Raw genomic sequence first — 13318 nt, forward strand, 5'->3', positions numbered from 1 at the left:
AATATATTTATAACAAGAAAATCTTTTTGGTCTCTGTTCTGTCCATTATTAGTGTTTAATTTTAAAGGTAACTCCACTTTCGGGGGGGGGGGGGGGGGGGATAGCGCATACAGAATATAGTGCATATAATTGCGACACTAATCATATTGACATTGAATGTTGTTAAAAATGAGCTTTCCTTTTCAACCTGCAGTCAATGTAATTTTCTGAGAATGCATTGCAATATGGCTATATGGAGCTGTTCTGTACACAGTATGTACTGACCACTCCCCAGAAACATCATTTCCTGCTTGTGTGATTGGCTCACCAATTTTCCCAGAAGTCTGCCTAAGATACAAATCAGATTTCAGGCATCCCCTGTAACAAAAATTGTCTTTTTTTTGAGAGATGCTTTCAATGGGAGCATGTCTAGAGGGATGCAGGCCCAGCAGATTTCCTCATTGGTGCCATTCAGCTCCACACCTTTACAGTTAATTATGAAACCACTACCATTATAACAGTACAGAGGCAAAAACAAACACACATGGATCTCTTCAGAATGACAAAAGGTAGGAATCTGCAACAACCTTTATTATAATCCTTGCAATGTACATAGATCACCCAGAGGGGAATGATTTTTTTTTTCTCAACAAAAGTGGAGTTACGCTTTAATGCTACTGAAAATAATTGTGATCTATTGTGGTGTGTTTGTTGTAAAAAATAAATGCTATTTGGATGTCGATTTATGCTAGATACACTACTGGATTGGGGAATGTTTATTCCTGTCAGTTTATTTGGTCATGTGTCCGGAGGGATTTCTCACTTCCTCTTGTGCCTACAGGACAAGGAATGAAGGAAAATCTCTCAAAGTGAGGAAACTCCTGTCTTAGACAGTTGTTCTGTTACTGTTCTTGAACTCGAGACAATGACATTTTTTATTTTTTATTTTTTTGCCCCCTCTCTTAATTCAGTTTTTTCTATTTTGCTTCCAGAATTCGACCGCAACTTGCCAAAGAGAAAATTGAAGGTTGTCATATTTGCACGTCGGCAACGCCTGGAGAACCCCAAGTTTTCCTAGGAAAAGATAAGGCATTCACCTTTGACTATGTCTTTGATATTGATTCCAGACAGGATGACATTTATTATCAGTGTACAGAGAAACTCATTGAGGGATGTTTTGAGGGCTACAATGCAACTGTGTTTGCCTATGGACAGGTAAGATTTTGAATAAAAAAAAAATAAAAAATCTTCTGCAATGTGTTAAAGCAGCAACGACTTAGTAGTTTGTTTTTTTTGTTTTTTTTGGGGGGGGGTTTCTGTTTTTAATAAAAAATAAAATAAAAATAAAAGTATCCCCCTGCCGGCAACAATGGGGAATGAGAATGTTCTTAACATTTTTTTTCGAAGTTGCTACTGGTGTACATCCTAAACATGTAAGATGATCCTCTAAGTACATCATTTTAAAAAAGCATTATGTTAAATCGCAACATTATTAATATGTTATATTCTTTTTTTATATTCAATATTTCTTTGATTAATAAAATAGACATTACAAAGGAAAAAAAAAAAAGGACATGGAAAATAATAATGGCCATCTTTATTATACATTTATCTACATATGAAATGAAACATTTTGTTTCTTCATATCAGAGGAGACCGCTTCTGGGTCTATACAATAAATCTTCATGTGTCCCTAAAAAAAATTTGGTGTCAGGATTGGTCTTATGGAGTATAACAGATGTGTTTAACAGAGCTCTGTTACAAGATGACAAAATAGCAGAGCAAAGCAAAAAAATATACAAAAACAAAACGGCACGGTCAATAGATTTGGGTTGTATTTCTGTCTCAATAAAAATGTTTAGTCTTTAGTGGCTATATTATATTTTTGGGGGGGGGGGGGGGGGGGATGCAGGAGCCATAGAGGCAGCTATACTGCCTCCTACAAAAGGATTTTGGACACTAATAAACATAAGTGACCAGCCTGCTATTAACCCTCTCCCAGCATGCCTCAGCTTTTTGCCCTAAGAGGAGCGATTTCCTATTTTATGCTGAGTAAAGTTTAACCATTTTACAAGAGATTTTATTTTTTTTTCAGTCAAGACTTCTCTATGCACTCCTCGAGCTGTGCTTTTTTTTTTTTTTTTTTTTTTAAATATATGTATGCAGCTCTCTGGATTGGTATATCCTCAGAGACAGCTTTGGAGGCTGTACCTGGACATTGCTGAACTGGCACACTGAAAGACCTGCCTGAAACTTGCTCCTTGGACAATGGGCTCGCCATTCTGGCCCCTACAGGACCTTTTTGTGTACTTATTGTGTACTTATTAGCTTCAGATCATTTTCTTTAGGTACAGATCCCAGACAAAGCCTCTGGTGTTACCCTTAACTTTAAATACCTGTTTCTAAGAAGGCTGTGTGAGTTGGGCAACAGGAACTACTTAATTTATTTGAACCAATGGGCATCATTATTACACCTATTTTCTGTTAGTTTCATCGTTGGGTGGAGGATTGTACACATATGCACTCTGTGCTGTGTTTTTCGCCAAAGCTCCTTCAGGCAACACACTGATCCACCTTGGTTATTCCTTGCTGCTGGTGCTTTTAAATTTCTTATGTTTCTAGCAGTAAATTTGTGTGTTTAAAAGGTTTTTGCTTTGTATTCTGAGCTACAATGACCTGGCTTTGCTGTGCAACATATCGGATCCCAAACACACAGGGAGCAGTCCTGCTATATCCTTCCAGCTATATCCTTCCAGCTCATGATCAATTTACAGTTCTGGGACGGCTTTCAGTTTTCCCTCTGTCTTGACACTAGCAAATAGGAATGGGCTCAAACATGTTTGGGAATCTCACCTGCCTGATCCTGCCAGGAAGCCGACACTGCACTGTGTGTGTCGGCTTCCTGGCGGGATCAGGCAGGTGGGTTGGGACTAAATCCCAAACACACCGGAGTCCATCTCTAATAACAACCTGTTACCTGTCCCTTGCTTAAGTTTTTTTTTTTTTTTTATATTCCTCTGAGTTTTTTATATTCCTCCTCAGCTTCATCCAAGATGTATTTCATTGCATTTACGCAGGAGTTTATGGCCCTCATTGCTCATTTTACTGTTGATTCTGTCCACAGAAGCAGTAAGAGCACCACAACACTAGAAGTGCACTGCTGAAAAATTAGTTTTCTTTAGTTTTATTTATTTTTTCCTTTTCTGATCATTCGTTATGATCAATATTCATTATTTCAAATAAATTTGTAACTTTGGATACATTTGAAGGTTACGCTTTACTCGTTTAGATGCGGTATTCATTATTAGGATAATTCGCAATAATTCTAAAGAACAAAAGTCTTAAATTGAAAAATCTGAAAAAACTAAAATTTGAAATTCAGAAAACCAAAATGTGAAAATGTGAAAACAAAAAACATTTGGATAATTTCTATTATAATTAAAATATTAAGTTTATTAACCACTTCAGCCCAAGAAGATTTGACCGCTCAATGACCAGGCCATATTTTTTGCTATACAGCACTGCGTTGCTTTAACTGACAATTGCGCGGTCATGCGATGACGTACCCAAACAAAATTGATGTCCTATTTTTCACCACAAATGGAGCTTTCTTTTGGTGGTATTTGATCATCTCTGCGGTTTTTATTTTTTGCGCTATAAACAAAAAAAGTGTTGATTTTGAAAAAAACACTATTTTGTACTTTTTGCTATAATATCCCCATTTTTTTTCCTTAGTTTAGGCCGATATATTTTCTTCTACATATTTTTGGTAGTAAAAATCTCAGTAAGCAAATATTGATTTGGTGCGCAAAAGTTATAGCATCTACAAAATAAGGGAAAGATTTATGGCTTTTTTTTTTTTTTTTTTTTTAACTAGTAATGGCAGTGATCAGCAATTTTTATTGGGACTGTGACATTATGGTGGACAAATCGGACACTTTGGCACATTTTTGGGACCATTGGCATTCATACAGTGATCAGTGCTATAAAAATGCACTGATTACTGTGTAAATGTCACTGGCAGGGAAGGAGTAGGGGGTGATCAAGGGGTTAATTGCGTGCCCTAGGGAGTGATTCTAACTGGGGTGGGATGGGACTGCCTGGAGTATGGTAACGTTGTCTTGCCCAGGGGAGCCAACCTGGCGCAGTACAACTGTGGCAGCTGGTCGGGAAGGGGTTAACCACTATGAAATAAAAAAAAAGTATTTTTAATAACTATAATAGTTCTAAACTAGTAAATTATAGATATTGGAATCTCCTTTCAAATTTGGATGTTGGTAAATGCAATGCATACAAATTTATCCGATGTTACGAATTATCCAAAATAATAATTTGCTACTTCAGATAAATTTAGTCTTGATTCCATTCACTAACAGCCACATTTGAAAGTAAATACCTATATCAATTTTTGTGTGAACCTCCGCTTTAACCACTTGCCGACCGGCGTACGCCGATGTAGGTCGTCAGAATGTCACGGACAGGCAAATGAGCATACAGGTACGTCCCTTTAAATTTGCCACCACGCGCGATCGCCTCACGGGGAGGAAGAACGGGGGGATGCTAAAGTAAACAAGCATCTCCCCGTTCTGCCTAGTGACAGTGTCACTGATCTCTGCTCCGTGTGATTGGAGCAGAGATCAGTGACGTGTCAGCCACGCCCCCCACATTCAGAAACACGCCTCTAGGACACACTTAACCCCTACATTGTCACCTAGTGGTTAACCCCTTCACTGCCAGTGTAATTTACACAGGAATCGGTGCATTTGTATAGCACCAATTGCTGTCTGAGTCCGCCATAATGTCGCAGTCACAATAAAAATCACTGATTGCCACCATTGGACAATTTTGACACATTTTTGGACCATTGTCGGTTAAAACGACGCAGTGCCGAATCTTAAAAATTGGTCTGGTCTTTGGCCTGCAAAATGGTCCGGGGCTTAAGTGGTTAAATAGAACATTAAAATTGTATTTAAAACTCAAAAAATATAAGAAGAAATGCTGTAAACATGAGGTAGTTGCATGGTCAGAGGTAACCAAATCCCATTCATGCCATCTAGTGTACAAACACTATAATAGCATACCAAATGCATGTAAAGTTTAAAAATTAGACCTTAGGGAGACTCCCCTTCCCATGCTTACTCACAAGGTTGCTTTCCCTGTAGGCAACACGTGTGCGAAGCGTATGTCTGAACTGGTGGCATTGTGTTATAAAGAACTCTTTCTAGTCTTGCACAAAGACCATGTAGTATTAAAGCCTAGAGTCTTTCTCTTCCTTAGGTGGTTTCAATCTTTTATCTCAATGGGGACATTACACTTCTTCTCTTTTTCCAGTGCCATTACATCAGGAAATTTCCCCTAAATGTCTAGATGTAGTTTGTGCTGTATGAGCCTACCTTGCACTGCACCACAGCCACTGTTTCCATTAGGAAGATTCTCTGTCATTCCAGATGTTCCCTGCAATGGGGAACCAGCTTCTCACTCCAGCGTTCTCACTAGCTCAGACAGACCACTGTTCAAGTGGTCTAAGGAATGGGGTTCTGCCCTTTCCTAACAAAGCGCATCTTGCTTGATCTGTAGGCGTTTCTTGCCTTTTTCAGCGTAAGGCAACCTTTCTAGGTTTGCAAGGCACCACTTGGTCTTCTGTTAACGCGTTCTCTGCGTTTTTGGCAGGAGGTTGTTTAGCCCTCGTCTGAGGCCAGCTTCCTACGTAAGGACCTTTTGGGCTTCTCTTTGAGCTGCATGCAGTCCCCCGTTTTTCTAGGCCTGTGTTTGTATGTTTGATGCATTTCCACCCCGCAATTGAATTGCATTTAGGTGTTTCAAATGTGTAATGAATCCTGTGTCCCTCAAAACAGAAATCTGTTGAGGAACACAGACCCCACCCAGTGCTTTCGGTCTTGCTCTCAGCACTGCTTTTGCTAAAAACCTTGGGTGTGCGAATGGGAGGGATTATACCAGGCTGACCACTGTTTTTATTTTTCCCAGGGTCCAAATGCTCCTGTAGGCTATCATAAGAGCCAAATGTCTGCAAATTCTGTATCCCTCCATAGACTCCCAAAAAATATATAGTTTTTATGCTCGGTACAAAAATCCCAATTTTCAAACTGCTTATTGTCATTTTTATTACTCTTGAATATATAGATAAGTAGGAGTTGTGATATGGGAAGATATGCATTGACATTATTTTCTTCCGTTATGTAAGCTGTATTTCTTGATAGCGTTATACAGAATTGCAGCTTTATTTTCAGGCTCTGTTTTAATCAGCTGTATAATAAATCATTTTTCAAGTTTTTTTAAATTTATATGCTTTCTGTTCATGATGTACTGCTCACCTAATACATATTATTTTATGCAATTTGCAGAGTCCTTATTTAGAAGGACAAGTTTAAACCAAAGGTACATTTATTTAGATTAATTACGTCTGGAGGGTGTTTTGTTTCAGCAAATAGATTCCGGACTAAATTTTTGTTTCCACGAGTCAGATCGTTTGTTTTGTTCATACAGGTAAATGGTTATTGCACATACAGATAAATGCTTAACCTATTGTTGGTCCTGCAGTCATTAAAAATTATGACGTGATCTGAGAGTGGCTTGGCATGTAACGACCCCCTAAACACATGGGTCTCATTGAATCTATGAAAGTTTGTTGCTTTCCATATGCCACAATGTAGTGTATAATCTGTTAATATTTTGTTTCCTCCAATCCAGACAGGATCTGGAAAAACCTATACAATGGGCACAGGGTTTGACGTGAACATAACAGAGGAAGAACTAGGAATTATTCCTCGAGCTGTCAAACATCTCTATAGAAGAATTGAACAGAAACAACAAGCTGCACTGGAGCAAGGTCTTCCTCCACCCGATTTTAAAGTTAATGCTCAGTTCTTGGAGGTTTGTTTTTTATTTATTTTCCATAATAAGTAAAATGGCCCTTAGGCACAAGCCACAAAAACTCATGCCAGCTACAACACTAGACTAGGCTAGTGTAGTAGCTGGCTTAGGTTGTTGAGGGCTTGTGTTTATGAGAATGACTGAGCTGCTGTCCTGAACGGCCATTCACAACAGCACAAGATGACAGCAGTTACAACTGTGCTCTGCCTTCTCTGATCCAAAATAGCAGGCTGTATTGGTAATTAATAGCTTTTTTGTAGTAAAAAGAAGATTGAAAAGGAGGCACAGGGCTGTACTATAGATGGCAGAGCTGCACATTTTCCCTTCTCATCGGGTAGATTTTAGGTGGAGGAGGCGGTGGTTTTGTATGCTTGGTCTGTATACTCCCATAACGCCCACAATTTGGGCTTCGTCCCAGGGTAGAGATCTAGCAATTTTATTTGAAAACCCTCCACAGATTTGAATGGGACCAAGTGCAGTGTGTACTGGATCCCCTGGAAGGTTGACAAGCATTTTTGGTCTTGGAGAGAAGGTTCTTTAGCCACTTCAGTACAGGATACTTGTACCCCCTTCCTGCCCAGATCATTTTTCAGCTTTCAGTGCTCTCACACTTTGACAGTTACTCTCATGCTACACTGTACCCAAACAAAATTTTTTATCCTTTTAACACAAACAGAGCTTTCTTTTGGTGGTATTTTATCACCACTGTTTATTTTTATTTTTTTATTATTTTTTTGCGATATAAGCAAAATAAGAACAAACATTTGCAAAAACAAACACTTTTTCTTTAGTTTTTTTATTGTAAAATTTTGCAAATAAGTAATTTTTCTTCATAAATTTGGGCTGGAGCTGGGAGTCCACACAAATATTTTGGTCTGAGACATACATTCAGCATATCACTTGGGAGAAGAATTTATTAGGGGGCGTATTTTATACAATTTATCATAGTTGGAATGATCTCGTGGAGGGCACTGCAAGTTTTCATTAAACTATAGGAAACGCATAATCATGTCCTAGTGCTTCCTGGACATGACAGCAAAATAAATTGGCATGTGGTGGATGGGATTGGTGGACCCAGTAGGCATGCATTTCACTCTTCTTTGTAAGCCCCATATTAAATGTAAGGCCCAAAAACAATTTAAACTAGTCTAGTGTGAGCCGTCACCAATGAAATATATGGGAGTAAGACGAATTGGGGTTGGAGGCAATAAATTGCTCTGCATAGAGATTTGTTTGGTCCACCAAATACTGCAGCAAAATTTCCGGGAAAAATGATCTAATTGCAAAAAAATTGTAATGTTGGGCTGCACACCTGGCTGTGTGGTGAAAGGGTGAAGTATAGCTGACCCTGAGCTGTGACAGGCAACCATAAGGGCTTTACCGCGGCACGGGAAAGGTAGGACTGGGCCTGGATTCTTTGGGTTTGGTGTTTAATTCCAGTACTGGTACTGGGCTCCTCTTTCTGTGGTCTCTCCATTTGTGTTGGGTGCCGTTGGGGTGTATGGTGCTGTTGGTGGTAGGCAGGTCTTCTGAACTCGTTACTCTCATTCTTTTAGGAGGGACCGATTCTTCCTCTTACATCGGTCCCGATCCACTGCTCTCTATTGGCTCGAATTCCGAACCAGAATCTGATGATGACAGCTTCCCGCTGCTCTCATTATCCCACATAGTAAGGATGGTATATGCTTCCTCAGATGTGAAAAATCTTTTGGACATGATGGCGGTCCTGTGCGACGGTACTGATGGCGGTCCTGTGCGACGTCACTGATAAGTCACTGATGACGGTCCTGTGCGACAGTACTGACAGGTCACTGATGGCGGGCCTGTGTGACAGATTCTGATGGCTGTGTGACAGGTTCTCTTTATTGGGGGTAGGGGGGCCTTTGTGGTGCACAGTAATGTGTAATCACAATAGTAAAATGGCAATCGCTCACTGATCTCTGCGATCAGTGTGTGAGGTGAAGAAGCTGGGATCTCCTAGTAATGGCTGTAATGTTTACACTTGTGACCAGCTGTGTTTGAACACAGCTGATCACGTGGTAAACGGCAAATTTCATTGGCTGTTCACCCTGATCAGGGATGGACTGTGTCCGAGGGACACGTGTCATCCCGGATCGCTGCAGTGCGTGCTCCCAGGGGCGCGCACCAGTGATGCATCCTACTGGATGTCATATGATGCCCAGACAGGATAATGCCATCATTCTGTTATATGGTGGGCGGGAAGTGGTTAATTAAAACGCCTCCTTTCAAAGTACTTAGAACTATTGTGGAATAAAATGTATAATTTTTTTTTTTTGTTAGAAACCATGTACAAAACTCTCGCTTTTTGAAATGAGCATTATATTTGGTGATGTGTGAGCCCCAAGATACCTTTTCTTGTTGGGGCCCACTATGTGAGACCTTCTCTTAGTACCATAATATTGGGTTCAAATTGTGCTATTATTTGCAGCATCCATATGGGTACAAGCAGTCGCAGGGCAGCTTGCTTGAAAAGGTGACTTTATAGATTTTTGCCTTCGAACCAGTATTGTACATGCATTCTATTTTGTAGCAACATGTTAACTGATTTATTATGCACACACTGTTTTTTTTATTTAGCTTTACAATGAAGAAATACTTGATTTGTTTGATACAACACGGGACATCGAGTCCAGGCATAAAAAATCTAACATCAAAATCCATGAAGATTCAAGTGGTGGAATTTATACAGTGGGAGTCACAACACGTAATGTGACATCAGAGTCAGAGGTATGTTTTTTGTTAGTATTTAATATTACTTAACTAATATTCTTTAGTAGTAAAGATAACCTGCAACAACTACTCTTTTTATAAAGTGTAGTTGTTGCACATTTTTATGTTTATTCAAAAGTATTAAATGGAATTGTCTGTTTCATCACGACTATTAGATTAAAACTTTTTCAGAAATACTTTGCATTGGGGTTTGTAGAATAACACAGTTGCTATTTATTTAGGACATTTTGGTTCCCTGTATTATGACTAGATGAAGAGTCAAAATATAAATGAAAATGTGCAGAATTATCTGACCTTTTATTTATTATTGACGTATATCACTGTGATCTATTTGCTTTTGGCACCGCTCAAAGTAGAGGTGAAAGCATATCCTTGTTTCCCAGAGCATGGGGTGTCCTCTTCCCCCCTCTGTGACTTAGTCATAGTCGCATACACTGGAGATCAAAATTGGAGAATCATTTATAAACACTTGACTTTTTCAGAAATAATGTAATCTTCATGGCTCAAAATTTGATGGAATTTTTGTTGTGGCTGTACCATACCAGTAGAACAGTGTTTTCCAAAATAACCAAGGCACTTCAGAAACCACAATGATCAAAATTGGAGAACGACAATTACTGTAGTATGGAGAAAGATTATAACCCACATTTTTAAAGGCTACAACAATTAGTAGGCAGTGTACAGGCCCTTGCTTTTATTGACCTCAGGACATCACTAGTCTCTCACACTGCTCTGGTGTGATTTTGTTCCATTCTTCTTCTAGTCTCCACAGTTCGGTGGCCTGACTCCTGCTGCAGAAAACATCCCCCAAACAATGAAGCTTCCCCCTCCACCTTTTCACTGACTTCTTTACACACTCTCTTCAGTCTTTCCCCAGTTTGACAGTGAATATAATGTTTCTCATCGGACCCAAATAAAATTTGATTAAACTGAACTTTGGACCAGTTCTCCTCTGTTCACACAACATGCCCCTCAGCAAAGGTTAGTCTAGCCTTTTGATTCTTTCTGCTAATGAGTGGTTTGATCACTGCAGAGTGGGCTTTCAGCCCAGGTTCACACTGTAGCGAACACAGACATCGCATTTGATTCACACCCGCACTGCTGTGCCGATCACATTTGATGTCTGTGCAATGTGAGCTTAGCCATACAGTTGTATGGCTGAACTTGTGTTGGATTCACATAAAAAAGGTGCAGGGACCTTTTTTTTTTTTTTTTTTTTTTTTTTTTTTCTTTTCCAGCACTGGAATCGGATCACATGGGTATGCTCAATCTTGTCTGAATCCACAGTTCGCGTTGCGACCTGTGAACCTATCTGGTGGTGTCATTAACTTTGACACCCACAGCGGTTCACAGAAGGCAGTGTGAACTGCCTGTGGGAGAGATGCGACGCGGGAACCAACGCTGGAATCTCGCTCGTTCCCGCATCGCTACAGTGTGAACCCAGGCTCGGTTAAAAATTCTCTTGAACAACGAGACCCTGTATGAAGAGACAGATCCTTTACTCTGTTCAGCGCTGAACTGGTGAGCAATCGCAGCTGCAGTGTTGAACCAATTAGATTGCCCATTGAGATTCTCCATTATCCTGTCCTTGCATTTGTCATGAACAACCAGCCTTTTTGAGGGACTTGCATGAGTTTGTACTCATTGTAAATTGTAGTCGTTTTAAAGATGTAATATTCTAGAAATCACAGATTTGGAATGACAAACTTCTCTTGCTATGACTGAAAGGGTCATCCCTTTGGCCTTCATCTGGACCACCTGCTTCCTGAGGGTTTTAGTCACTTTAGAACGGCTCACCATCTTGCAGAGTCAGTGAAAACTGGAACGTTAGGATGCCAGCTAAATAGGGTTTGTCAGAAAATTAAATAAATTAGCACAAGGTGCTAGATTAACAGCAATAACTGGGAGGTATCTGAAAGTGTTCTCTCATTTTAATTACTGTTATTTTTCAAATCTCATTGAAGTTTTTTTATTTTGTGCTTCAAAATATATGTAACTCATGAAATATGCTTAACCCCTTCACTTCAATACAGGGCATTTTCGCCCCCTTCCTGCCCAAGGCAATTTTCACTTTCAGCGTTATCGCAATTTGAATGACAATTGCGTGGTCATGCAACACTGTACCCAAATGAATGTAGACTAGAACTTACTTTTGATGTTATTTGATCACCTCTGCAGCTTTTATTTTTTTTGCGCTATAAAAAAAAGAGCAACAAGTTTGGGGAAAAAAACCCAAATTTTTTTTACTTTTTGCTATAATAAATATCCCAATTTTATTTCATTTTAATTTTTCCTCAGTTTAGGCTGATATGTATTCTTCTACATATTTTTGGTAAAAAAAAAAAATCACAATAAACGTATATTTATTGGTTTGCGCAAAAGAAAATAGAGGATAGTTTTATGGCATTTTTATTATTATTTTTAATTATTATTATTATTATTATTTTTTTTTTTTACTAGTAATGGCAGCGATCTGCTATTTTTATCTTAACTGTGACATTGCGCCGTACAGATTGGACACTTTTTTTTTTTTTTTACACCGTTTTGGGATCATTGGCATTTATACAGCGATCAGTGCTATAAATGTCACTGGCAGGGAAGGGGTTAACACTAGGGGGCGATCAAAGGGTTATCTGTCCTAGGGAGTGATTGTAACTGTAGGGGGTGGGGACACACAAGGGGAGGAGACTGGTCGGTGTTCCTCTGTACTGGGAACACATGATCGTCTCCTCTCACCTGACAGGACGTGGATCTGTGTGTAACGGGCAAACGCGGGTGCCGGGCTGCCGGGCACGCGCATTGGGTTCTGAGTGGTGCAGGAGGGGGCGTGTGTGTGCCCCCCCAGATGGCCAGGAAGCCCATGACGACATAAGACACCCGCCCAGCATGGGAGATCCTTCCTGCTGTCGTCATATGACTATATGCGGGATGTGAAGTGGTTGTAAACGCAGAAGGTTTTTTATCTTAATGCATTCTAAAAACCTTCTGTGTGTAGCAACCCCCCTAATTGCCTACCTAAGCTCCTCTCCAGTGATGTCCACGATCCCCTCAGCCATCCAGGACAGTCCTCTTGATTGGCTGAGACAGAGCAGCGGCGCTATTAGCTCCTGTGGCTGTTAATCAAAGTCATTCAGCCAAAATGTTAAAACGTTTTGCCTACAGTTCTACTTTAGCACTTTAAGCACAATAAAAACATTCCCTAATAAACAATCTGCTAAAATTCTTACCTCAGCATTTGCAAGTTCTAACATTAAGTGCTGCTGGCTTCTGTGATCTTAGAGCCCTTTCACGCTGCGCCGCCTGGGGCATCAGCGGTAAAGCGGCACTATTTTTAGTGCTGCTTTACCGACGTTTTATCGGCGCAAATCGGCCGCTAGCGGGAACATTTTTAACACCCCGCTAGTTGGCAAAAAAGGGGTTAAATCTGTCTGCAAAATGCCATCGGTATTGCAGCGCTGTCCCATTGATTTCAGTGGGGAGCAGCGGTGGAGCAGCAGTGAGTTCACCGCTCCAAAGAAGTTGCTGGCAGGACTTTTTCTGACGCCCTGCCAGTGCACTACTCCAGTGTTGCATGGAGCAGCTGTTTTAGGGGGTTTGCAGGCCCTATTTTTAACACTATAGAGCCTGCAAAATGCCCTGTGTGAAAGGGGTCTAAGTGTGGTGTCCTTGAACTTCTAGTCTTCATAGGAAAAAGCAA

At 40.1% G+C, this 13318-nt stretch overlaps 1 protein-coding gene across 7 annotated transcripts in view; it reads left to right on the forward strand.

Moving 5' to 3' along the window:
* The window catches only part of KIF21A (kinesin family member 21A), a 270632-nt gene that overhangs the window by 85066 nt on the left and 172248 nt on the right, over positions 1-13318 (forward strand). For all 7 annotated transcript variants that reach the window (XM_077473889.1, XM_077473892.1, XM_077473894.1 and 4 more), the window contains exons 2-4: positions 972-1194; positions 6688-6870; positions 9469-9618. In XM_077473889.1, the coding sequence (XP_077330015.1) occupies positions 972-1194; positions 6688-6870; positions 9469-9618 (556 nt within the window). The remainder of the gene's footprint in view (positions 1-971; positions 1195-6687; positions 6871-9468; positions 9619-13318) is intronic.

Source organism: Lithobates pipiens, unplaced genomic scaffold (genome assembly GCF_037356315.1).
Source record: "Lithobates pipiens isolate NorthernLeopardFrog02 unplaced genomic scaffold, aLitPip1_a1.2 Scaffold_8, whole genome shotgun sequence".
Lineage (NCBI taxonomy): Eukaryota > Metazoa > Chordata > Amphibia > Anura > Ranidae > Lithobates > Lithobates pipiens.